General features: G+C 36.9%; 4 protein-coding genes across 9 annotated transcripts in view; 2 read left to right on the top strand and 2 right to left on the bottom strand.

Annotated features, from left to right (window-relative positions):
- Positions 1-4218, top strand: part of LOC100855017 (mechanosensitive ion channel protein 2, chloroplastic) — a 31908-nt gene extending 27690 nt beyond the window's left edge. For all 6 annotated transcript variants that reach the window (XM_059738572.1, XM_059738574.1, XM_059738571.1 and 3 more), the window contains 6 exons: positions 743-892; positions 1043-1153; positions 1402-1569; positions 1715-1828; positions 2720-2776; positions 2997-4218. In XM_059738572.1, the coding sequence (XP_059594555.1) occupies positions 743-892; positions 1043-1153; positions 1402-1569; positions 1715-1828; positions 2720-2776; positions 2997-3995 (1599 nt within the window). In that variant the 3' untranslated portion in view covers positions 3996-4218. The remainder of the gene's footprint in view (positions 1-742; positions 893-1042; positions 1154-1401; positions 1570-1714; positions 1829-2719; positions 2777-2996) is intronic.
- A 542-nt stretch (positions 4219-4760) lies between these two features.
- On the bottom strand, positions 4761-12347 carry LOC100246368 (O-fucosyltransferase 31). The gene is made up of 10 exons (XM_002268563.5): positions 11680-12347; positions 10482-10544; positions 10294-10375; positions 10097-10167; positions 9852-9940; positions 9556-9759; positions 7050-7317; positions 6133-6360; positions 5830-6027; positions 4761-5301 (listed from the first exon to the last, which is right to left on the bottom strand). Exons 1-10 carry the CDS (start codon positions 11797-11799, stop codon positions 5092-5094), a joined length of 1533 nt encoding a protein of 510 aa, XP_002268599.2. The 5' UTR covers positions 11800-12347; the 3' UTR covers positions 4761-5091.
- Positions 12348-13863: 1516 nt separating this feature from the next.
- On the top strand, positions 13864-16669 carry LOC100261741 (very-long-chain (3R)-3-hydroxyacyl-CoA dehydratase PASTICCINO 2). Its single transcript, XM_002269060.5, has 9 exons — positions 13864-14073; positions 14163-14274; positions 14384-14402; positions 14501-14589; positions 14683-14736; positions 15452-15522; positions 15608-15689; positions 16201-16297; positions 16382-16669. The coding sequence occupies exons 1-9, from the start codon at positions 14006-14008 to the stop codon at positions 16450-16452; spliced, it is 663 nt and encodes a 220-aa protein (XP_002269096.1). The 5' UTR covers positions 13864-14005; the 3' UTR covers positions 16453-16669.
- Positions 16670-17566: 897 nt separating this feature from the next.
- On the bottom strand, positions 17567-25906 carry LOC100256637 (guanosine nucleotide diphosphate dissociation inhibitor At5g09550). The gene is made up of 13 exons (XM_059738569.1): positions 25311-25906; positions 24588-24650; positions 24414-24497; positions 22979-23086; positions 22708-22880; positions 22025-22136; positions 20790-20870; positions 20647-20709; positions 19867-19968; positions 19660-19784; positions 19059-19269; positions 18049-18123; positions 17567-17899 (listed from the first exon to the last, which is right to left on the bottom strand). Exons 1-13 carry the CDS (start codon positions 25395-25397, stop codon positions 17846-17848), a joined length of 1338 nt encoding a protein of 445 aa, XP_059594552.1. The 5' UTR covers positions 25398-25906; the 3' UTR covers positions 17567-17845.
- Positions 25907-25962: the final 56 nt, after the last annotated feature.

The following is a 25962-nucleotide window of genomic DNA, read 5'->3' as shown; positions in this document are numbered from 1 at the left end:
GAACAACCTTCTTTTGTAATTATTTACTTAGCACTTTGGAGGTTCCTACATACTTTTTGTGTGGTTGTTTTGGAGGATTCCCCATCCTTTTTTTGTTATTATTTTTACTTACCTTAATATATTATATTGTTGTTTCTTATCAAAAAAAGAAAAAGGAACAACCCATTTTACTAGTTTGATCTAGAATTTGACAAAGTCACATGCTGTACTTCAAATGACTTCTCTCCGACTTAGACACCCATGGGATCACAATGGTAGAATCCCCTTTCACCCATAAATGGTATAGACTCAAGGCCCTGACCTGCAATAGTCCCTCCAACAGAGCTAAAATCTGTCCCAATAATCAATTCCTCCCCTGCTGGTTTAGAGAAGGCTCTCAGCATTGTACCAAAGTGATCCCTAATCACACCTCCATTTCCCAATTGCCCTAGGTTACCTAGATCACTGACATCAAAGTTTTACTTAATCAAATTCATTGGAAGTGGAGTCCATACTGAAAGCAATTTATTACCTGCACCCTTTGACCTGAAAAAGTGAATAAATTCTTTATTAGTTCTTTTGATGCCTGGTTACTGAACACCATTGCAGAGATCTTCACGGGAAGCTTGTTAACTTTTTTTCATTTGTCTTTTATTTTACTTCTGATTTTTCCATTTGGACTATCCTGAAATGCTGTCTAATCTCAAATAAACTGCTAGCTTCAACAATCATGGTACAATGAAGTTTTCTTTCTTGTTGACAGATGGGTTTCCAGTTTGCTGGAAAAGCTGTATACACTGCAGTATGGGTTGCTGCTGTTTCATTGTTCATGGAGTTGTTGGGTTTCTCTACCCAGAAATGGCTCACTGCTGGAGGTCTTGGGACTGTATTGCTAACACTTGCGGGTCGTGAGGTGCAAATTTGTCCATTTAACACACTGCTATTTATGAAACACACATTTTGGTTTTCCTGCATGCCCAATTATGTTTCTTTTGCCTTGTTCCCTCTTCAGATATGGATCTTACTTATTTCAAAGCCTGATTTTTTTGCTTATCATATCCAGATATTCACAAATTTCCTCTCAAGTGCAATGATCCATGCAACTCGGCCTTTTGTTGTGAATGAATGGATTCAAACCAGAATTGAAGGCTATGAAGTTTCTGGTACTGTTGAGGTTTGTATTGAGTATTGAACAGCCTGTTAAATTAAGGGCCTTTAGGAAGAGATCCTATCAAATGCATTGCATTTCCCTTAATGTTTTGGCTTGGCCCTATGTATGATGGAGGAAATTTTCACTAACATCTTTACAACTAGGAAGTGATAGTTAAGAAATCGGTTGCCTCTTTGAATTGGAAAATGATGAGATGCCAAGTCAGATGCATTTTTATTGTCTGAATTTTGATAATCTTTTGTTGCCTACAGCATGTGGGATGGTGGTCACCAACAATAGTAAGAGGTGAAGATCGTGAAGCAGTCCACATTCCAAACCACAAGTTCACTGTGAATGTTGTGAGAAATCTCAGTCAAAAGACTCATTGGCGTATTAAAACCCACTTGGCAATTAGTCACTTGGATGTTAATAAGATCAATGTAAGGATTAATCTGGATTCTCTTCTTGGAAATAAATTATCATGTTACCTTTGTTAACAGAGATTGCTCTAGAATCTGTGTCAAAATAGTTGGGTGCCTCTGATCTTTCTTTGTTAAAATAGTTGGCTGCCTCTTTTCTTTGCAGAGCATTGTTGCTGATATGCGCAAAGTTCTGGCCAAGAATCCCCAAGTAGAACAGCAGAGATTGCATAGAAGAGTATTTCTGGACAACATTAATCCTGAAAATCAGGCCCTTTTGGTTAGTATGAACATTCGTATACTTCTGCGTAGTGCAAACTAATAATTCTATCACCACAAGTTATTCTTTTGTCATTTTTACTGCCTTTTACTAGATGGTTTCAACAATATTATTTGAATAAATGCATTGCTTTTTGTGAAGTAAGGGCGTATTTTTAATGGAAAAAATTCATCTAATGTTCTGTTACAAAGGCTCAATCCAAAAGGTTCATCTCAAGTTTCTTTTTTACCCTCATGGATTGCATCTGAATCATGCTGCAACCTTTGAACATACAACACAAATCATAGGCAGGATAATATATGTATAAAAACAATTTATATGTAAGACTAAAGTTGCACACTGTACACCAAGTGTAATTTGATCCTAACTCGTGGATGTGTCTAGTGTGTGTTTTTACACAAAGGCAATACTTCTGGATTAGAATGGACCTTTTCTTCAATTTAAAATATAAACAGGGAGAAGAATCACCTCATCCTTGATAGAATGTCAAAACAGTGGCAAACTAGAGATTGTTGCACCATGCTGATGTATCATGGCATGAGGTGAAGCTATAGGCACAAGGATAGTTTGATGTATCCTACATCAGATGCGGATTCTAACCTTCAGATTGTTCTGAGATCTTTCCATCCAACAATATTGATAAGATTCCCCCACTGCAACACACCAAACAAACCCCCCAACTCCTGCCCACTGTACACACATGCATACACAGCAGGTTCTCTTTTCCTTGGCTTAGAAGGATTAATTCTTGCTATGCTTCCAAAAGAAGGAATTTCCTAGCTAATTTTGGCTTCATGTTTGACCTGCACTGAGACACAAGAACCCCTCTTTCTAAAAGAGAGAATGTAATATTAGCATAATGTGTTAATATTTCTTCTGTACATTTTACAGATCCTGATATCCTGCTTTGTGAAGACCTCTCATTTTGAAGAGTACCTGTGTGTCAAGGTAAGAGTTTCTCAGCACATTATGCCTGCCCAACTTAGTAGGATATTGGTTTATAGATACAGCATGTGATAGCATTACAGGTGGTATGATGTCTTTAGTAAGAGGAGCAACTTGTGTTTAAAAGTTTGAAATGTCTTCAACAAAATCAGTAAATTTTTTAACCTTAAAAGATGGTTGCCCTTTTAATGAGCATGAACATGGATGTTGTTTGTGGAAACAGGAAGCTATATTGTTGGACCTTCTTAGAGTCATCAGCCATCACCGGGCCCGACTTGCCACACCTATTCGTACTGTCCAGAAAATATATAGTGATGCCGATTTTGAGAACATACCATTTGCAGATTCAGCCTTTGCTCGTGGTGGAGTAGCGCCTAATCGCCCACTGCTACTGATTGAACCCCCTTACAGAATAAATGGAGAAGATAAAACCAAAACTCAAACTCGCTCAGCACGCACAAACGGGGAGCAGGATGGTAAGGTCCCACTACGACCAACAACCGACACCAAAGCAGATGCCAAGGCTGGAGCAACACCAGTAACTGACTCTAAAGCCAGAGAGACTCTAACATCTGAAAAAAAGGAAAATGTTAAGGCTGGAGCAACACCAGTAACTGACTCTAAGGTCAGAGAGACTCTAGCATCTGAAAAAAAGGAAAATGTTAAGGCTGGAGAAACGCCAAATACAGACAAGAAGGACCCTAAGGGTTTGGCGGCATCTACAACCGACCCCAAGATGGGTGATAAAGTGATGGTGAAATCAGCATCAAAATCTGGCTCGAAGACAGATTCTAAGGTTGCTGAAGTGTCAAGTTTCGAGACCAGAACCCAGGGCACAATTTCTGATAATTCAACCCAAAATGTCTCTGATAGCAACCAACCTAAGAAGGCAGGGGTAGGAAATGCTAGGCATAACAGTCCAGTTCCCTCATCGGATACTGCTAATGAAAAATCTGGTGGTTTTCCAGCCTCCCCACAATCCAAACAGGAAGATGAGAGATCAACATCAAGACCTGCCTTGGAAGAGAACATAGTTCTCGGTGTTGCTTTGGAGGGCTCAAAGAGAACCCTTCCTATCGAGGAAGGAACGGCTCCCACTTCAACCCCACCAGAGAAGGAATTGGCTGCATTTCGGAATAGTAATGAGTCTCTGGCTGCCGAAAAGGATAAGAAAGACAACCAGAAGCCAACCATTCCTAGCCCGACGTCTGGTGACCAGTGAGTTCAGCCAGGCTGATTACTGCGCCACGTGGTGTAATAAACTGAGCTGCATTATACGATGCAGTTGTCATTAAAATCTTCTTCATTGCTCATTATTTGTTAGAGTGCGTGGGCTTTATCCAATGGCAATACAGATATACATGTACATTTTTTCTTCATTGAATTGAAACATAGTGCAAGAGTTGATTGCTTGCAATGCTATCCGGTGGAATTCTTTTACAGTATGTTACATCTTTCCAAGTTGACCTACTCGCCTTTTCATTTGATTGGGTCTAGCTTACCACCAAAACAATAGTCAGACCTAATGTTCCTGGTGAGGTGTCATGTGGCTCTTCCGGAAATGGGACACTCCCCTAATCTTCATTGAACCATGAGCTCTTAGCCAGGGACTGCTACCAAGTGAGCCAGGCGAGCAAAAACGAGGTCAGTAGCCTTTCTGGGTAGCGAAGTATCCTAGTAACAGTGCTTAGAGGCCTAATTATAGCAGTCAGTTAAATAGGCATGCGGCGCTTCTTTCCCTTTGAAATCTATGGAATTAGAATAATACGCTATTTTACCAGGCTTAGATGCAGCTGAGTTGAAGGAAATCGCATTGCCCTGTGTACAGCCCAGTTACACATCTCAACCAGTTTAATAGTGAAATGAACATACTGATCTTCAATGTTCTCAATCAGGAGATAGGAAATTGGTCTAGAATTTGATGATAGAGGAAACTTTTGATTGTAAATGCAGTTATGTAATGAAGAGAGTTGGAACAAACAATTGATACTAGTTAATGATACATATGGCATTTGTGATTGTGTCTAGAGACAGTATTCACGATCCAGATGACACAACAATAAACACAACCCTTTTATCTCTCTTCTACTCTTGGTAAATCACATGAATGGTTTTACAAATAGGAGAAGTGGGACTGGTTCTTATTTACCAATATTCCAAGCCACAAACAATAGTACGGTATAAAATCATAAGACAGGTAAGTAGGCTCACATCCCTCAGGATCACATATCTCACCTCAGCATGGCAGATGCAATCAGGAGCAGGGTCTGTATACATAGGTAGGTGGGCAAGCAGTTCTCTAGAGCACATGTCTCATCTTAAGCATTGCACATGCAATCAGGGGCGGGATATGTATAAAGAGATTGTTCAGATTTCCGTAACCTGATCTGCCCTTGTCGGTTTTCGTGCCCTTCCACCACAGCCTGTTGGAATTCTGACCAACCTATGCTCTTATTCAGGAAGAGCTGGCCCAACAATGCCATGTTTGGCCTGATTGTCTTCAAGTTCTCATAAGTTCGATGTCCCACCTGTTGCCAAAATGAAAATTCTCATCTTATTATAGATTTCAAATGCAGACTAGAGAAACAGAACTTTTATGACAAATTATTATAAGGAAATTCCTTTACTTTTTTAAGTTAACAAGAACCTTTTTTGTATTCATTATGTAGCCCACTTTCAAGTGTTCAACACAATGATCCCAAAAAATTTATCCTAGATTAACTACACAAGCCTCTCTTTTACAGACAGATTGACATCCACCTCCATTGTGCACCCCACACCAGCAACTCCCAGTTCCCAAACCCCCCAAAAAAAAAAAAAGGTTTAATAAATAATTTTTTTTTTTTTAGTAGATCAAGAGCAACCATTGTACGGGTCCCACCCAAAGATTTCATGCAGGAGTTCAAATGCTGGATTAACTGTTTGACAGTAATCAACTACATGAAATTATTTTGGAGAAGGAAAGTGGAGCACTAAATCCTACAATTTGGACCAGCTTATGCCGCAATTTGATATGATGAATAAGTTTTGGTGTAATTATTAGTCAGGATACCTACCAATGCATTGTGCATATTTCCCGGAGAAGCAGAGATGAAAATGTCACTATGCATGCTAACATAGTAATCAACTGCAGCCAACAAAGACGCCTTTCCCTTAATTTGGGCTCGTTCATCTGAAGAAGCAAGGCTCTTTTTGTCTTCCATTAGTGGAAACAATTCTCTTAACGTTGAAATCCTGGCTGCCCCACCATACACCTGGACATGTTACCATTTTATAGTTAGAACTTGGGAAACAGCAGAATAAATTTCAGTTTGGGGGGCTTTATGGAGTTGAATATAGAGAAGTATTATAATAGCAACCTTGTGGGAGGCAAGGTATAGTCGAGTAGTGTTGTCAAAGCCCAAAGCTGCAAGCAGCAATCCAATCTCTTCTGGAGTCAATGGACAACGTCCTTGATTCCTCAACTCCTCATCAGTGAACTGAGAGTTCAGGACTCTTCCCTGCCAAATTGTTTGTCGATACTTAGCCAGAGCTAGTTTCTCAGCTTTACCTCCACCAAAATCACAAGCCGAATGGGCAGCCATATCCTGCATTATGAACATATTAAAGAAAGCACATAGACAAAAACTTTACATCCTAAAATCAAAAGTTTGAACAAAGTGGACAAGGCATAGATATTCATAAATAAAACAGAAGGTGCGAGAGTCAACTAACTGAATGCCAACCCAGGGAGTAACTTTTCAAAATGTGAAATGTCAAATTTGCAGTCATCCAGTCAATAAAATATTAAGCTTATTTATTTACTTTATTTATTGCCATAAAATCACTAAGTAGGAAGAAGGACGAAAAATCCTTCCCTAATTACATAATCTACTGTACAAGTTCTGATCAAAAGGAGGGAAACCTACACTACTCTAGAAAGCAAAACCATCTGCACAAGTGAACAAAAATCATGAAAAGAATTTCATAAAGGGGTTGAGGATATTAGATTAATATGTGCCATGAAATCACAATGCCACCCATTGCATGTGTGCTGCATGCAATGATACTGCAAGGCAGATAGTGCATGTGGTCTACCAACTAGTCTTACTAGGTATCTCATGAATAAGAAGGCCTGAACCCATTGTCAGGAAAGCTATAACTGAAAACTGAGCAGGTAATTGTACCAATGATGTCAAAGTTCTATTCCTTGATATTTAATCCAGGGCACCATGGTAAAATGCAAAATCAGCACTCCAAATGGATATTGGGTACATCTAGCAGAAGTGAGTCATACCTTATCAAAACGAAGGTGTAGCACAGCAAATTTTCCTGCCTCTTGTTCGCCTTTCACATCAGTAACCTCTTGCAGGTACTCAGTGCCAAATGCTCCATTTTTTTTAGGGTATCGGAGGCGACTGACAAGAGCATCTCCAAGTGCTCTGACATGAGGAACAAAAACCAATGCTTGAAAGTTGACTTTACAGCGTAGGCGTTGGACATCCATAGGCAAGTTGTTGAAAGCCAGACGGTGGGAGAATGGGGCAATTGCAGCAATTCCATAACTGACCATTTAAAACATGTTACACTTCCAGAAAATTTACTAAGTGAAATGAAGGTAAAAAGATCAAAAAGAATACAACAGGTCTACTTACGCTTGAAAATAACAACAAACCTATGCTGAAATTAAAATTATGGTATTATCAAGGGGCTCGGAGATGAATTCAATTGAATATAAATATCACAAGATTCACAACTTTCACAATCTTGGGTAAAGCATTAAAAGTTATAACTGCTCTTGTCCACTTAAAAACATGGGGGATTACTAATGTCTAATGGACATCTGTATCTTGAATAATCCACATTTTACTAGGAAAACATGACGTCTCAAAGGACATAAGACTTCATATATAGTCACTCTAATAAAGTGGTTTTGTTGCAAGACATAAATTCACTTAAAATAACAAGGTATACACAAGAACACAAACTCTCTCACTACTTGACGGCTTGAAGAGTGAATTGTAAAACTCTTGGTTGAATGGCCCTAATTTTAGATACCTCTTCAAGAAATTATTCTATGGGAAATAACCTTTGAACTTACTCTAGAGTTGGAGCAGTCAAAAGGTGTCATATTGTTGGGACTGTTGGGGTTGGATATGATAATTCTGTCATTTCCCCTTCCTTCAGAATAATCAACAGTCTCTAAAACCCATAATTGCTTATGCTAGCTAAGGCCTAAGAACCATGATCTGGTGCATGTTGGCCATGCTGCACTCCATCCTTACTCTTATGTTGGGGACTACATGCACACATATATGCATGTGAGGTCCAGCTCAGATGGCAAGGAATTGAAGTAAAAGATGGAGAGGTTCCATGTTTGATTCCATGTCCCAGGAAAAAGGGGAAGATTATCTACAAAAAATTAATGGCCACCTATAATTATATATAGACTCTTCATTAGACTTTTAATCCTGTTACTCCTTGTCATCCATCAAGAAATGCTTTATGGCAGAAGACTTCTTTATCTCAGCATACCATTTCAGATGGAAAAGCTTTTGACAAATAAAATCAATATGCACTGTTGAGGCTATTAAAGTTCATCCAAACACTATAGGACCTTAATCCAAACATAAACATTTGCAATGTTCTAGTTGAACTAGAAACAATGTGAGTTGTCCAAAAAAAGATTGGACATGTGAGTAGAACCCTCGGTGCATGGTGAGATTTCCACAAGGAAGACTCGAGCATCTTCACATTAAGGAATATGTCTGCTGGTCTAAAGCATGCCATCCTCCTCGTTTTCTACATTATGTTCTCCATTTTTTTCTTTTAATATGTAATAATTTTTTTTTCCTTTTTTTCTGGATAGTACATGGAATCGAACCCTTTGTGGTTCCATCAAGTCCTAGTGGGGATTAGTTTGTGAAAACTTCCAATTCTTCACTCTTACTGGCATAAGTTTGACATTTTTACAAGCAAATCCAGTTGTTTTCCTACTGCAGGAGTATACAATACAAGAAAGTTGAGTTAGAAGTAACAATAAAAAACAAAGAGGATTCTTTAGATAATGATTCTATCCTCATTAAGTGAGAATTGACTGCACACACAAATTTCTGGCAAGTAATAAGTGGTTAATTTTTTTACCATTCCACAGTAACAACATAGCATTTGGAATCAAGATCAACAGAGAAAGCCTGACATTTTCACAAAAGATGCATCTTGCTTGCCACTGAATGGCATTCTGGATGGGAGATTCAGAAATACAAATCTAGTAAAAATATGTCCCCACCAAAGATCCTAAAGGCAATAATTACCACTATAAATAATTCATCTATCAAGAGAACATCTTATGTCTCAGGATCACATTCAGGACATTGATATGAGGTCCTATTAAACAGCTGGAATGTTTCCACTGACATAAGATCCTGCACAATCATATGACCCACCTAGAATAAATGTGACCCCAAAAGGTTTTGGACCATAAGGTTTGTAAGCTCTCACCAAGATTTTTTCTCAAAAAATTTCACCACCTGTTAAATCAAATATCCTAAGATAACTATTGACTATGGCCCAACAAAAATAACTGATTGTTGCTGCACCACTCAATTTAAGATTTATATAAAGGCCAAAGTAATTAGAGTCTATATTTACTTCAAAAGAACAGCACATCCACTTAATTCTTCCATCGATCTTGAAAAATGATCATGCTTAAACTTAATTCAGAATAAAAGTTTTTTTTATCCCAAATGTCAAAAAACAACTCAACTCTAAATCTAAAGCAGAAGGCCAATGTAACTACTGACCTCTCTAGCACAGGCAAGACATTGTCCAGATACCATTTAGCTGAAGCATGAACAGGTGCTGTTTTAATTCTGGTAGCTCGAATAGCTGTAGCATAATACTCCCTTGTGCTCCAAGAGAAGTCATAAGGCAACTCTCTAACTATAGAAATATCATCCTTCAGGACATTAATAAAGTGATCAACATCAAATATATCCATGAATGAGCTGCAGAAAAAAGAATGCCACTTCAGAATATGTCTCCCTAAAAACTAATAAGGTTCATGAAAAAGTAAGTAGATGCTTGAACAAAAAACTACCTCGAATCCCGCCAAACAGGATTCACTTCAAGATGTGGGATCACAAGTGTAGCATTTAATATCTTAGCAACAGCAACAGCATCACAAATCTACAAACAATACAAATTAAGATATGAACAACCAACCAAGATTTTCTAAAGCAAACATGTGACATAAAAATTTAACCGAGATAATCATTCCTGTTTGGGCCATCCTTGACCCTTTTAATATCCATAGAATGTAGTGGCAAACCTAGAATTACCTACCCCCATTCTCTGCTGGTTTAACCCTCCATCAAGAAACACTTGGATGTATCCCTGAGTTTCCTGTGGTAAGCCTGCTTTGAATGAAGGATGAATACATCAGAAAAGAATCAATGCATGAATATACTCGTTACTGAATGCAATGTAAAACACATCATGAGAAACACAAAGTATTGACAATTTCATTGCTTATCACTCACCAGGGGTGCTTGCAGATAATTCACAGGCTTTCCATCCTTGGTTGACCAAAGGTGTCCAAAGATCAGATTGCTCTACATTTGACTAAACAATAAAAAGATGGACACGTGTCAAACAAAGATTTGTACAATCAGCAAAACAACAAAAATATAAAAGAACATACATGCTACTCCATCAACCCCCTACTTACAGATTGGCCTTGTAAAACACTTTTGAGTAGACGTGAATGCCTTGGTTTTGGAGCATTCCATTCCTGCACAAGGATATTAATTTAATAACTGGTATATCGACCAAAAAGTATCAAGTTTACTAAACAGTGCCAAATTTATACAGCTTGATGGTATCTTGCTTCAATTGGCTAGATTTGCGTTCCAATAAGCAAGGCTCAGACAGAACTCAGTTTTATTCATGACACCCAGATGTCACTTGGGTTTTCAGGTGACGGTCGGCTTTTAAGGGTTAATCAAACTCTTGTTCCAGTCCCATAGTTAATCGGCCAAGTCCTGAATGAGACCCTAATGCTATGTTTGGTCTAGTATATGTAAAGGAAATAAAAGAAAAAGAAAAAGTAGAATGAAAATAAAAGAAAAAGAAAAAGTAGAATGAAAGGAAAAAATTAAGAAAAATAAAAAACGTCGGTAAATCATTTTTATATACTTCTTCAAATTCATTTCACTTATTTTTCTTGTTATATGAAAATTAAATTTTAATTATATTTTATTTTCTTTCATAGTTGTTTTTTTTTTTTTTTTTATAACGATGAAACAAAGATAAAACCATTTTTCTTTAAAAAAAATTCCTGCCTTTGTAGTTCCGGAACAAACATAGCCTAAACAACCTCTTCAACCCACCAAATCCGTGGAACTCTTGGTCACTTTCAAAGTGGAGCAATATTCTTTCCTCTTTTATTTTTTCTGCCTAGTTCCTAAAAAAACTTCATTCAAGACTGAGTTATTGAAAAACACCACTCACCTAATCATTTGTGCGTTGAAAACTGACACCAAAATCATTCCAAACCGATTCCCAATTTTCACTTCCAGTAATATTTTATCTTTCGTATTTCTCTCGACCTATTCACGCATTCACAACCTCATATTTTCCGTTGCTCTCTCCAACATCTAACCATAGCCCAGAAAAACCCATTCATTATCAAACCCTAGCTTCCATGTTTAAGAAAAAAAAAAAAACCTTATTCAGGCACAAAATCCACCGACAAACTCTCTTTGGAAATTTTTCCAGCACCAAACTTTCCCTCAAACCAAACAAACATCAAACCCCCCCGAAAAAAAAAATCAATAATAATAATAAATAAATAAAACCAAAAAAAGAATCGGTAACACAAGAAAGCAAAAAAAAAAAAAAAAAAACACCCAGAAAGAAGGACGCACCGAGAAAACGGAAGGAGAAGCGTGCCCCAATGGACTGAAGAGACTGGGCAAGAAAACCGGAAGTAGCAGAAAAAAGAGACCAGCAAGAGCTCCTCCACGACGAGGCTGATAATAAAACATGGTGGCGGGTGGTGAGAGCGGCGGCAGCTGAGGCTTAGATCTGGAACCCAAAGCGGGAAAGGCAGTCCCTGAAGATAGGGCGTCTTTAACTTATATGGAAGAAAGCCATTAATATTCTTACAGTCTTGAGTGTAAGCACCTCACAAGTCACATGCCCACCTGTGATGCCCCTTTATTGTTGTGATCACTGTGCATTTTATTACAGCCATGGAAAGACGTCCCTCTCCTGGGCCCATCTTGATAATTATAGGAGGCCATGGTCTTTGGATCCAGCTTTTGGTGGGTGGTGTGCTGTGAAGTCTGTGTGCCTTTTCGATTCTCTCTCCTCTCCTCCCACCGACACTTCACTCTACCACTGCACCTCGCCTTCCCTTTTTCTAAATTCTAACGGACCTGTTTCCCCATTTTAACCAACTTTTTTATCTACTAATTCTACGCATTAAATACACAACATTGTTGTATGAAGTTTGAACTCTGAACCACGTTGCTCTATAACCCTTTCTGAATCAAACAAAATACCATGATTATAACTAGACTCAACTAACCCCTTCATGGGTGTTTGTAAGCCACTGGCCTTCTGCATTTTAAGTGAGCTTTCGTACTCTCTTAACATTCATGGTCAAGACAAATCTGTTGGTTTTGATAAAGAAATCAAGAGTTTAATGGAGAGTGGCATTGACTAGAAAGATGTTTTCTGCTTAGAGAATTAAATCCACCTATTATAAAATTTAAGCATGTTATAATTTGACCTCATATATATATTTTTTTGTTTTATACTTTAAATTTATTTATTTTCAGAATTAATAGATGAAATAATCTTAAATTTGCAAATTTAATATTTTCAATGCATGAAGTTGAAAAATAATATATTTTTTATATAAATATCCTTAGATATTTTGATTATTTATATACAAATTTTAAAAAATAAGATTTTTTTTTTTTAGAAGAAAATAAGCCAACAAAATATGAAAGGTTAGATTTTCAAATTATGAAGTATTTAATCCATTTTAATCAAATAATTTTTTTTTAGGTTCTTATGCTTGTGATGCATATTAAAATAGGTTGCAATATCTCAAAATAATGGGTTATATTTATTTGACACTTACATCAAAATAGGACCAATCTGTAGGGTTATTGTTCTATTGTCCCTAGTGCTACAGAGTAAGATATAAAATTTTCAATAAAATCTATGCATGATGGGCTCTCCTAAAAATATCGGTACATGCGTAAACAAGACGTTCTATCTAATTGAATTATACCTGTGATACGTATTTTACCAAAATGAATATAAAACGATAACATGATAACTCTTTAATATGTTTGATTAATATTGTTTATAAATAATATTCCACTTATAATACATGGGTCCCATTTATCTCTCTTTAAGAGGATAGATAACCTACTTAAACTTAAGTGGTTCGAAAAATATTGTTTTCATAGTTCAAATCATGGTAGGTAGGTAGAACATCTAATAAAATTAATATCCACCTTCTTTTATTGAATTTGCATTTTTTTTTTTCATTCTATTATTATTTTTTATTTATTTATTTGAACTTGTTCTGATTTTTTCGAACAAATGACTAGCTACGAAATGACGTTAATAGCCTCTCATGTCCTGCCTTGTCCGAGAGCTAGATTTGCAGGTCTCCTATTTATAGGATTATCCAAGCTATATTTTATTGTATGATTTTAACAACCGACATTACACATTTGATGAACATCGGTACATAGCACTTTGGGAGGGGAAAAGTATGTTATTATAATATTTAATAATTGATTGGAGTCGTGGGCATCCTTCGCTGATTACTATATATGTATGATGGAACGTGACCAATTCACTATCAGGAATAAAGCTAAAAGCCTCACATCACGTCTTTTGCACAATGGAAAAGACAAAACAGAAGGAGAATGGCCCTCTTCGATGGTCCACACCCCATGGGTCAAGTAGCAGAGATCCAACCCTAGTTTATCTGGTTCTGGGTCGATGACAAAACCGACTCCGAGTCACCCGACCCAAACCCGAATCAAAATCCAAATCCAAGGCCAGTTGCATCCACTGTTCAACGTACATTATCGCTGGAAAACAACTGGAAATTATGAGGACGCAGGTGGTTGATCCGCTCACCTAAATCGCTTAAATGCCCATCTAAATTTGCCAACTACGTCTTCAAATACCCAATTTCTGATTCTCTTCGTCAGATCTCCCATGGCGTTCTTCTCACTTCTAAGGCGTCTGTATCTCACCATCTACAACTGGGTCGTCTTCTTCGGATGGCAAGTCACTCTTTTCTCTCTCCATTTCAGCTTTTCAAGCTTTTATTCCATTCACGTCCTAGGTATTCACGCCTTTCCATTTATTTCAGGGCTCAGGTATTGTTTTTTGCTCTTTCAACTCTGAAAGAATCGGGCCACCAGCATGTCTACCGCGCAGTTGAAAGGCCTCTTCAGCTCGCCCAAACGGCCGCCGTTCTGGAGGTTCGTACACATACAGACATTCATTTTATTTTCTTCACTTTATAATTCAAAATATTTAATGCAATTTCTTTCTTTTTGCTCTGGGGTTTTGAAATCTATTGTCGAACAGATTTTTCATGGCCTAGTAGGTGAGGACTCTGTTCTTCATCAGTTCTTTGATTTCCCAGGAGAATAATATTTATGTTACTAAGAATAAAGATTTTTTCTTTTTCTGTATGTTCAAAAGGATTGGTGAGATCTCCAATCACAGCGACACTGCCACAGATTGGTTCAAGGTTGTATGTAACTTGGGGCATTTTATGGAGTTTTCCTGAGGTTGGTTCATTAAAATAGTTAATCTTCTTCTTCTTGTTTATATTCTCACTTGTAAAAGTTTCTGCTAATAATATGAAGTCCATTGTGTTGTAGGTTCAAACTCATGTACTTGTTAGCTCTTTGGTGATCAGCTGGTCTATCACTGAGGCAAGTTGATTTTCAACCCATTATGTCTGGTTATAAATTTTGGTTATCTTGTCAATTGGCTGGATTCTTTTAAGTATAGTGTTAAAGTAGTGGCCTCCTTTTGGCTTTATATGGTTAAGATCCCAAAGTCATATAAATCAAAACTCTGATTTATCTTAATGGAGTATCCAGTTCCATTCAAGGGGAATATGGATCATAGAGCCACACATAGGATGGCAGGGCCATGCGTGTAATTTGCCCGTTGCGGCCCACAACCCTACCCAGTAAAAGAAAGAAACAAAGGAGAGGCAGATGTAGAGATGACACCATGATATAGGTTGTCGCTCAGGGCAGGTCCCATTCCTGGGGTTTTTAAAGGAGTTTGACTGGGGAAGTAGACTTTAGCATTTTTTGCTTGAATTGACTGCATGCAGATCACACCTTTGCTAGCAAGCTTGATAGCCTGATAAGCTCACTGCAGTTACAACTTGTCATAGTTAGGCAAAGATTTGCAAGCTATTGAACTTTTTAATGTCTATCTATGTCCATAGACCAGAAGGTACTTAAGAACGTGTTTTTCCACACAGGATCAGTACTGATATTTTCATTTTACATGCCACAATAGTTTCTGCCTGGAATTTGTCGCTTCCTGACTGTTTGGTCAACTAGCTTGTCATAAAATTGCCAATCAATTATCTTTTAACTGAGTACTAAATATCATTGCATGTAATTGCAGATCATTCGGTATTCTTTCTTTGGCGTGAAGGAGTTGCTTGGTTTTGCACCAGCCTGGCTCTTGTGGCTCAGGTTTGAATGATGTAACCCATACCCATGGATGGAAAGAATTGAATCCATGTCTAGATTTTATTAACATCAAATTTGTGGAAAGCAGGTATAGCACCTTTCTGTTGTTGTATCCAACCGGCATTACCAGTGAAGTTGGTCTAATATATATTGCCTTGCCATACATTAAGGTAAATAATTCAATGGTGCATAATAGTTTGTATGTTAATTTTTGTTTTCTCATGGAACTATACTTTAGCTGATTGGATATTTTCTACATCACAGTGAGGTTATCCTGTTGATATTTAGGTAGAGCACAATCTGGTTACTTAAAAGGCCTATCCTAAATGTAGTGGGGTTCAGGAACAATGTTGTTGAAGTGTGATTAAAATAATGAGCTTGTTGATTTGGTTTTTCTCCAGTAGCAACTGATGTCCTCCTGATATTTGTGACCCTAGGAAGTTTTCCTTTAATCATAAATCCGGTGCAACTTACCACTGTTGAAAAATCTGTTTTCATTTTTTTGCTTAGCTTTGTCTATTTTAAGGTTTGCTTTCTATGTAGACAGTTTATCATTTCATATTGTGCCCATCGTGCTACAAGATGTTAATTTCAAATAAATAAAAAAAGACTTAAGTAGCCATCTTTATGAAGTTACTTGTTTGAATAATGCCAAATGAATAAACCGAGCTATTTTTGCAGGAATCAGCAAAATATTGTTTGAGGATGCCCAACAAATGGAACTTCTCTTTTGATTACTTCTATGCTGCACTTCTGGTCATTGCATTCTATGTACCAGGCATGGACTCTACATCCATCTTTAGCAGCTTTCACCAATTCATGTGCTGATTTTTAACTGATTGAATGGCATGATTTATTTCAGGCAGTCCTCATATGTACCAGTACATGCTTGGGCAGAGGAAGCGAGCTCTCTCCAAATCGAAGAGGGAGTAGAGTAAATTTTCAATGTTGAACTCTGGTTTATTGAAGCTTTGTAAGTGTAGCAGCATAACATTTTTCCAGTTCATGATTTGGGCTGGACAAATTTGTTTTTAGCATGGGCAAAATCTTTAAATCTCCTAAAGGCTTAAAAAGAATGAGGTTGATGTTTTAGAAACTGTATCCATGGACCTCAGCTCATGTCAAATATCTTTTCATATTTTTTTCTGCAGTGTCAGTGAAATCAAAGATGTACCCATAGTATAATAGACATCGGCTGTCTAGTGACCAGCGCCAAATAGAAAAAGGGCAAAAGGGCAAAAAAAAAAAAAAGAACAAAAAGGAACTAAAGAAACAAAACTGTTATTCATATGGCTACTGAAAAAAGAGAGAAAATTGAACTGCAATGGGTAAAAAAAGGATTCTTGCAGAGAAAAGATCGGGGGTTCATGCAGCTAGTTGAATTCAATTTATAGCATAGAAATCAAAATATTATTTGCCTCTACTAACTTCCTAACCAAGATAACTCACTATTAAATCTAGAATAGAGAGCCGACCATAGAAATCTGTAATTTAATGACAGAAGTTTGTACCTAATTGAAATTTCTGTGAGTGAGAACACTGACCTTCTGATGCTCAGTGAAATTCAATGGAAATCAAGGTGAGGACTCAATTCAGGAATTTTTTATCTGGTAATTGACAAAAATTGCCGTTAGGAGTCTCTGTGGCTTTTATCAAGGCTTTTAGTCACCATAGGAGATCTTTAAACATGGAAAATCATCTGAATGGAGCGATGATGAAACCGAGTATCATAGACATGAATTTTTAGAATGTGTGGAGTTGATTGCAACCTTAGTATGTTCCTTCAGCAGTCAGTTTCATCAATTTGGCCACTATAACACAAAGTGATCAAGTGAATTATTTCTTGTTGCTTCTTTCATAGAATTTGAGCAGTTTATGATCCCAAACAATATTCGGGGTCATGGAATGGGGAGCAGAACTTGCAAGTTTGACTCTTCATTATGAGCGGTGTATGGTACTGCAGATCTGAACTAAAGACCTGGGTCAGGGTATGAGACTACCGAATGAATTGCATCTCATATCCTCAAAAAATTAAAGACCATATTCCTAGGGCAGACATGTCTACAATTATATTGCAATGGTCTCCAGAGAAAGAGGGGCAGGGAATGAAGATAAAAATTATAAACACCACGTTCTCTTCCAGTACTTTTGGCCACACAATCTGCAAAAGCTATAAAAATTTAAGAAGGAAAACATCCAATAATTTATTCGAGTTGAAACAAATAAACTTCCAGCACAGAACTGGAGAGTAGGATTCTGCCGACTGAATAAGGCAATCAGTCTCTTGCAAAGATCTGTGTAACAACTGTTAAAATGCCCCAATATTTCATGCTTCATCAGCAGCACTTGCAGCACTCAGATCCACTGTTAGGTCAAGATTCTGAAATAAGAAAGATATGATCAGTAAACTCTCAACTATTACAGACTTCATCTAAACCTACACTATGTCCAGTTTCATGGATTTCTAATCTAGAAGAAGAAAGATATAGATTACCATATATATATTACCATAATCCAATTAAGAAATACCTTTCCAGTTATCCGGCTGTACATTGCAATCACATCTTCAACCGTAGATTCAAAGTGTGTTGTTGCATCATAACTCTGCATGGTATTCCAGTTTCAATAAGTCTACGCAGAGACCAATGGGGAAAAAAGAACGAAGAAGAGAAAAAAGAAAAGGAAGAAAAAGGAAAAGGTCTGCCATTGTATTTGTCATCTGGGACCATTTCAGTAATCCAACTAACTACTTTTAGCTACTCTGCCCTTGCTACACAACAAAAGCTTTTGTTGTTCTAGGCATAAGAAGAAGAAGAAGAAGAAGAAGAAGAAGAAGAAACAATAAGGGCTGTTAGCCCACTAGCTAAGGACAATAAGGCTACAAAGTCTGCTACCTTCCCTGGCTTTCTACCATGGTTATCTGTAATGCCCATTATATGTCAATCCCTTCAAGATAGTGCAATAATTCTATTGACGTAGGTTGTCTTCATCCCTATCATAGGGATGCAGGCAGCCAGGAAATTAAAGGTAGGTGCACCCACAAATTTAAATAAACAAATGTCAACTTTATTTGTATGATGAGTTCATAATTGGAATTAACTCGTAGCAAGGGCTTGTAACTAAAAGATGTAGTACTATCTTGAATGGAGTTCCTAACCAAGTGATGATTATGAGGTTTATGCTTGAATGGTTAGCAAGGACACTGCTGAATTTAGTTAGACATATTACACAATGAAATGGGGTTCTTCTTACTCATATTCTTATTGTGAGGTTAGCATATGGAGTAAGGCTCATCAATCCTCATTTCTGGAGAAATAAAGCCATTTTTTTTAAATCTTTAATTTGTTAAGTAATATCAGCCATATGCACAGTTGTTGACAAGCAAGGTCAGGATGCTGGTATTGGCAATCAAAATACTTGAAACAACTCTTTTGTTCCCAGCTTGAAGATTCTCAATTCTTGATGGCACAGTAAACTTCAAATCAATTTTAACTTCCAAAAGAGGAAAGAAAGAAAAATCACGATCTACATATACTTACAGTTGATATGAAACAATTATCTTCATCTTGCTTGTTAGCTGGCTCATATCTGTCATATGCATCAAAAAATATCTCATCTACTTGGCCAAGGAGGTCTATGCCAGGCTTCAATTCTATCTCAGGGTTATCAGTCTCTGCTTCTGTTGTAACGAAAGCAATGTATTTCCCTTTTGGAGCTACATTGTGCGAATAAGAACAGCAGAACAAATACCTGTAACAGTGGCATGTTCAAGAAGCATATTGAGAAAATTCCAGGGATACTTGGAATTGGGCTTTGCAGTTATTGGGTTTTTCTCTTCCTTCTTCACTTCTTACAATTAGATCAATGTTGGATGGAAATGAGACTCCTTTCTAAGTGAAGCAGATATCATCTAATATGTAGCTAACACTCCCCTCTAATTTTAACAAGATGAGATATGGATAGTATTATAGAATAAATAGTACTTAACTGGAAGTGTGAACCAGAAACTTGTAGTGAACATTTGATTAATTTCAAACACAGGATGAATGCTCATATCTGTGGTGTGTGTCTCCCACACACGTAAATAACATAGATTCTCCATGTCACAATCTAAGAGTAAGAGAAATTTAGAGAACGTACATATCTGATTTACGCCCAAGTTGCTTCTGAGGTAGAATAACCTGGACTGAGTGAGAATCACTGGTGTTTGGGATGGGATGACTCATTATACATATTGCACGAGCAACTTTACCAACTGTTCCTACCTGTTTCAATGAAGATGATGTTGCTAATCACATGAAGACCAACATGATTAAGCTATAGATGGGGGTCTTCTTCAGAAGTTACCTTGTCAGGCAAATATGAAGGATCACATACAACTTTTTTGCATTTTGCAGTTTCTCCTTCTGATGTCACACCAAAAGCTTTTCCATTTTCATCAAACTCTACCTATGGCATCAAACATCATGGCTCAATAACATGAAAACTATACTAGATCAAATTCAGTAATTATGATTGAGGTGGATGAAGCCTTTTTTTACTCGCCTTTGTATGATCTATTGTCTAAAGTCATCGTGTCTTTTCACCATATTGACCCATGACCTTTTCAGCATCATTTTTTTTTTTTTTTGCAGCTTCAACTTTTATCATTTTTATTTTTTGTATAAACCCTTCAACTTGAACTAAATCATTCCTCTCTAATAGAGCAGTCATTAGTTTATGCTGCACCATATCATTAGGTTATTCCATTATCTTGTCCTCAATTAGGTCTATCACTTAAGTTGTCTCATTTTGCTTCATTCTTAATTAGTGTTTTCATTTATATTCCTAATAATTCATCTCGACCTCATTCTATATGCTATGCTTATTTCATGTGCATGTTATTCCTTGAACGCTTACTCTTTTTTATCATAAAGCATTCATTTCATTATTTCTTTTTTCCAATTAAATGGGTAACGTCCCTTTCAAACTTGCCCTCCCTATTGAATGATTGATCAAAGGTGACAATAACAGCAAGTTAAGAGCTATTCCTGGCAAGGCTCCATCGAAGGCAATGGAAAAATCTATAAAATTTCACATATTTCTTGAAGAAAAAAAGCTTCAAGCACATTGATATTAGAATATTACCTTGCATTCTGGCTTGTTGAGCATGTAGGTACCACCATAAACAGCACTCAGACGAGCAAATGCCTGCAAAACATGAGGCACATAATGTCATTGCAGTTTTGTAATCATCCAACAGATGCTTGTAATTTTGGAGGAAAACAAACCTGAGGTAGTTCTCCTAGCCCATAAAGGGGATAAATATAAGGAGATCCTCCCTGAAAACGTGCTAAAGACTCTGCATATAACTTTTCAAAGCAAAATCTGAAACAAGTTAGCAGACCATAAAATTCATTTTGAACAAGTGAACATGGAGAAGAGAAAATAGAAGACAATGTACTCTTCATCATCAGTTTACACTCAAAGACTCTTGTGCACACACATGACATCACTCCTAGCACAAAAAATTTTTTTATAGTAACTCTAATTGAGTCCACAATTTACATATTAAGATAAGTTAAGTGTCTCAAACCATGCTGTCACATAAATGGCAATTTTATTTTTTTTATTTGATAGGTAAAAAAAAAAGAAAAGAAAACAGAAAAAAAAATTAATTTAAAAAATGCCTCTGGACTTGGTGCCCGAGGCATTGTTCTGGCAGCTACAACTTAGGTATGGTGGCTCTTTCTGTAGTTTGCTAGCTGAATACCAGGGCTAATTACTAAATGGTCCATGTGCTAAAAAACAAATTAATTTAATCCACAGACATTTATGATTTCATGATCAGCTAATTTTTCAATTTTAAAAGCTTAATAAGTATGGTAAAGGAAAAACAAACACACACACACAAAACTTTGTTAACTAAACAGCTCACTGAGCATCCATAGATTTCCCAATAATACATTTTCTCCAGTTTGGTAATCACAATAACAGTGAATACAGTATCATTCACTTAGTTGTGATTCCAATAACATCTCTTTTTGAGGGATGAAGTAAGGGTTCATATGAGTATAGCCTGTTCTGATTTGAAGTCATCATCCACCAAGATATACCAATAAACATAAACAAAATCAAGCAAACACATCAAAATCACCATAAAAAATGACTTCTGCTATGACATTTGTCTTAAAACATGCAATGAATCTTCCCTAGTTATATTTTTGGTTTTAATTTTTCAGGAGGGGCAAGGACAACCCCCAACCCCAGGCACTAGGTGGCTCTGCCCCTCCATTAATTGTTCTGAGCATGTGGTGGCATGTATGTATTTTGAGAAAATACAAAACGAGGAATATTGTAAATGGAATGGGCCAAAAGACAACTTCATTCAAAAGCCATTTTTCTTTTCTTTTTGTTTTTGGTGATAGGCCAACTGCAGTGAAAAGTCTTCTAAATTGACACCACCAAAAGCCTACAAAGAAAAAACGAAAGAAGAAGAAGCGGATGGAATAAAAGAAATTATCACCTTCATTTTTTTTATGAAATCCAGAGCCGGCTTATCCAAGTACTTGTCATCTGTATACAGTGCCAATGCATGTCCAATAAAGTCAACCGTATTGTCATCGAGTCCATACTTCCTATAAACAACATTACCAGAATTCAAAGTGTAAGCCTAGAGTTCAATTCATATTCTTACAGAATTTTACTTCAGGACTCACTTTGTGAAACAATTCCAAACCTCCTACTTAGAGTCAAATTTTACGCCCATTTCATTCTCTATCATTCCTTCTCTCTCCGTTCATATTTAGTCTTCTGTTATGTCGTAGGCTTCATTTCAGAAAACCCTATTGATAGTTCCATAAGCCTTCACTCCCATTTCTAAACTATAAGCACCACATGGCTTAGATACTTAGGCCTCCCAATCCCTAATGCCAGTCTTGCACTCAAATTTTGGGTCATTCTCCTTACCTCATTATTAGTTGATAAAGAAACTTCATAAATTTCTTGTCAGCTTTCCAATACCATAGAATAAATATCAAATGCAATTTAGCTTCACCAAGCATGTATAAACTCAGATTACTCTAGTTGAAAGATGACCTTATAACAGAATACTCAGTTGACTCAAGTTCAAAGATATGACCAAATTTAAAGAAAAAAAATATAAGTGAATAAAAGTGAAAGGGGACCAAGATGAGAATAAGATAGTACGAAATAACTTCTCTTGCTGTGACTTTGCGGAGGTCCATTTTTTCATGAGATTTTGGATCATTTTCATCATAGTCCTGCACATAAATGAAGAATTTCCGAGCACGGCGTTTTTCAAATAGTCCCATTAGTGGGGATTTAAGTGCTTCCACGTCAGTAGCTGGTACTTTGTGAATCTGGAAACAGTGATTGATTATGAAACGCAGTTAGAAGCGCATGATATATATCAATGCGATAAACAAATACTCCGTACAAAAGTTACTAAGGTTCACACCTTCCCTTTGTTGTACACAAAACTACCATCCACAGCCTTGAAATTCAGGTATTTGGTAACATTAGTGTGGATGAGAACCCGAACCAAGGCACCATTGGCCATCATAAACTGTCAAGGCATAGAAAATTAAGACAATAACTAGAACAATGTGCTAAACAAACCTAATGGATACCTAGATAACAAGTTGCTTGAACAACATGCTGATATTACTATCCTCATTTTATTTAAAGCATCATACGTGAATCTCTACAGTATAGCCATTTCATTCTAGAACTGTTTCTAACCCATAATCACTATGCACCAATAGGCAAATTCATAACAACTTCACTTACTGATGCAAGTCTGAATTGGCAACAACCATGAATGTTTTTTTCTGTGGTGCCTGAGATGTTTATTAGAATAAAAAAAAAATGATAAAGTTAGGAAAACGGATAGCCTCTCATCCCACGTTCCTTCCTTGATATTTTTAATGTCATAAAAAAAAAATCAGTTGTAGATCACAACATCAAGTTTTTAACTTCACATATTGAATCCATTTTTAACTTGAGGTATACCGAACTCATTATTCTTAGTTCAATGAATCTTTGGAGTGATCTGCATCTTTAGCTACTCAATTAAAGGCGTAAAGGCATCATTGGTTAAAGTTTAGGTCATTTTTTCAGTATCCATGTAGCCACTGCAGTTTTTCACATAATTTTACCTAGACTGCATAAGTTTCTGTTCATCAAACAATCAACTTAAAATTTTGAAGCCCTAATCAGACTGACTCTTTCAAGCTATGCAAAGAATTAAATGTCTTTCTCATTAGTGTCTATAGTTGTTTTATCTGTTCTTTTTCTTTTCGTTTTTTCTGACTACTATGCTCCATGTAACCCCTTTTCATGAACATCAGAAAGTTACAACGTACAAAGACTTGAAACCCAAAAGAAAAAAAGAGGGGAAAAAGAAAGGATTCCACTCGAAAAGAATACTGAATGTCTGAAAGACTGAAATTAGATACATCCATATATAGATGCATGAACATTATGGAAAATAACATCCCAGCTGTCCTTTTGGGTCAATTGGTACCAACATTTGCACATTGCAGGTCCACAGGACCTGTAAAAACCAAAAGCCGAGAGTAGAAAAATATCATGTGTGTACGACTAAACAGAATTCAATTCTTGGTTAAAGCTTGTTACTTCGGATAGTCTTTCTTTGAATCTTGTGACTGCTTACAATCCTTACAAGTACTAATGTAGCTCAAGTTTAGGTCATGAAACCAGAGCTCAGAATTGAGTGAAGCCAGTTGGTTCGCTAAAATTTCATAACCAATGTATTGGGCATTGCGAGAAAAAATGAGTAGAATGTTAATTTGCCAGAGAAGTAGAATATTTAATTACCCATCAGAAGTCAGAAATGGAATTAATGTAATGATGGTGAATAAGTAAATTACCTTAGGGATCATATCAATATTATAGTCTTTGCTCGAACCCAAATTTTCTGGAGGCTTGTCATCACCCCTGAATCGCTTCCAAAGCTATAAGCCAAAGATGAAGATGAAAGCCATACCAAAATTAGGTGTATTTAACAAAAAAAAAATATGTGATGTAACCATATAAATGATTACCTGGTTGAGATTAAGAGAGGTTGATTCCCCTCCATAGTAGTCGTTTCTATCCATATGCAATACCTATGATAAAGAAATACCAACAAGTGAGTCCCTTGCCAAAGATTTGACTGAGAATCAAGCACCTTACCGTCCCTGAATGACTTCCTTGTTATTACTTAATGATCATCCAGCAGATTCAATTCAAAATTATGATAATAGAAATAATCAACAATAATTATGAAACTCTGCTCATGGAGAAAACCAATTTAGAATATCTCGAGTCTAGACCCAGGCAATAGGCTATATTTCCTTTTGTTCATTTCATTTCAAGCTTGACGACGCCCACAGATCTTGAAAATAATAATAACAATAAAACCAAACACTATCCAGGAGATGAGTATATTAATTTATAGATCACAGTTATGAGCAGATGAATCTGTGCCAAAAGAAGTTGTGGAGATGTTTGGAAAACCATTGAAGAAATGTTTATCACGGCCTAATATGATTTTTCTTTTAAATTAAAATCATCAAATGCGTTTAAATCAAAGGCCAGGATCAGATATATGAGGCGATACCTTTCACAAATAAGCAGCGAGCAATTTTCGAGTCTAATGTAATTCGTCAAAATCAAACAAAATTCAAAAATCAATTTATGAATGATGCAGAAGAAGAGTTCATCATAGATCAGAGTAAGGATCCAGAAATTAAAGATAAAAAACAAGAGACAAGGAGGGTGAGTACTTTGAGGCCATTGACAGAGAGGATGCCACTCAGAATGCATTCCTTCAGACCTGTCCCAAGAACTATTACATCGTATTCTTCATCCATGGCTGCACTTCAATTACACTGCACCACACGCTGAGATCCAAGCGAAATGAATTCACGAGAGAGAGAGAAAGAGAGAGAGAGTAAAACTGCAGAGCAGGTCTCTAGGGGGATCTCCCCGGAAGTTTCTGTTAAAACCGGTATGAACCACCACCCACTGCCACGTGCCAATCCCTTTAGGCCTACATTTGGCGGGAAACGAAGTATACGAAAATTACTTCCCTAGCCCCAAAGAACTACGGGGCTTTTGACTAATGGGCTCACTATGAAAAAATTATTTTTAGGCCAGGTCCAGTGATTTGTGGCCTGTCACAGCCACAGGCAATCTTCTTGGGTTTCAAAAGCCAACCCTGGTCGGTTATGGCGTCTGGGTGGAGTACTTTACGGGTCAGGGCTTCGGTAAGATTACAGAAAAACTCGGGCATTGCCCACCAGCCCAACTCATTCTGTACTGCGTCCGAATCTAGTGATAACGCTTAGCGCTTTAATCCTGTCAATTAGCTGGTTTCGTGTATAAAGTGACCTCGTTTGGAAGGGTACTCTACGTTTTTTTCTTTTATATGAAAAA

This window comes from Vitis vinifera, chromosome 7, assembly GCF_030704535.1.
Source record: "Vitis vinifera cultivar Pinot Noir 40024 chromosome 7, ASM3070453v1".
Lineage (NCBI taxonomy): Eukaryota > Viridiplantae > Streptophyta > Magnoliopsida > Vitales > Vitaceae > Vitis > Vitis vinifera.
This window is presented reverse-complemented; position numbering and strand designations above follow the sequence as displayed.

Excerpts from the sequence above, each read along its gene's own strand:
- LOC100246368 (XM_002268563.5), bottom strand. The coding sequence starts at position 11,799 with ATGTTTTATTATCAGCCTCGTCGTGGAGGAGCTCTTGCTGGTCTCTTT. Across the intron at positions 10,545-11,679 it reads CTTCTCCTTCCGTTTTCTCG|GAATGGAATGCTCCAAAACC; the intron begins GTGCGTCCTTCT and ends ATCCTTGTGCAG. Across the intron at positions 10,376-10,481 it reads GTGTTTTACAAGGCCAATCT|TCAAATGTAGAGCAATCTGA; the intron begins GTAAGTAGGGGG and ends TTTATTGTTTAG.
- LOC100261741 (XM_002269060.5), top strand. The coding sequence starts at position 14,006 with ATGGCGTTCTTCTCACTTCTAAGGCGTCTGTATCTCACCATCTACAAC. Across the intron at positions 15,523-15,607 it reads GCCTGGCTCTTGTGGCTCAG|GTATAGCACCTTTCTGTTGT; the intron begins GTTTGAATGATG and ends TGTGGAAAGCAG. Across the intron at positions 15,690-16,200 it reads TTGCCTTGCCATACATTAAG|GAATCAGCAAAATATTGTTT; the intron begins GTAAATAATTCA and ends CTATTTTTGCAG.
- LOC100256637 (XM_059738569.1), bottom strand. The coding sequence starts at position 25,397 with ATGGATGAAGAATACGATGTAATAGTTCTTGGGACAGGTCTGAAGGAA. Across the intron at positions 24,651-25,310 it reads TCTCTGTCAATGGCCTCAAA|GTATTGCATATGGATAGAAA; the intron begins GTACTCACCCTC and ends TCTTTATCATAG. Across the intron at positions 20,710-20,789 it reads GGCTAGGAGAACTACCTCAG|GCATTTGCTCGTCTGAGTGC; the intron begins GTTTGTTTTCCT and ends CATGTTTTGCAG.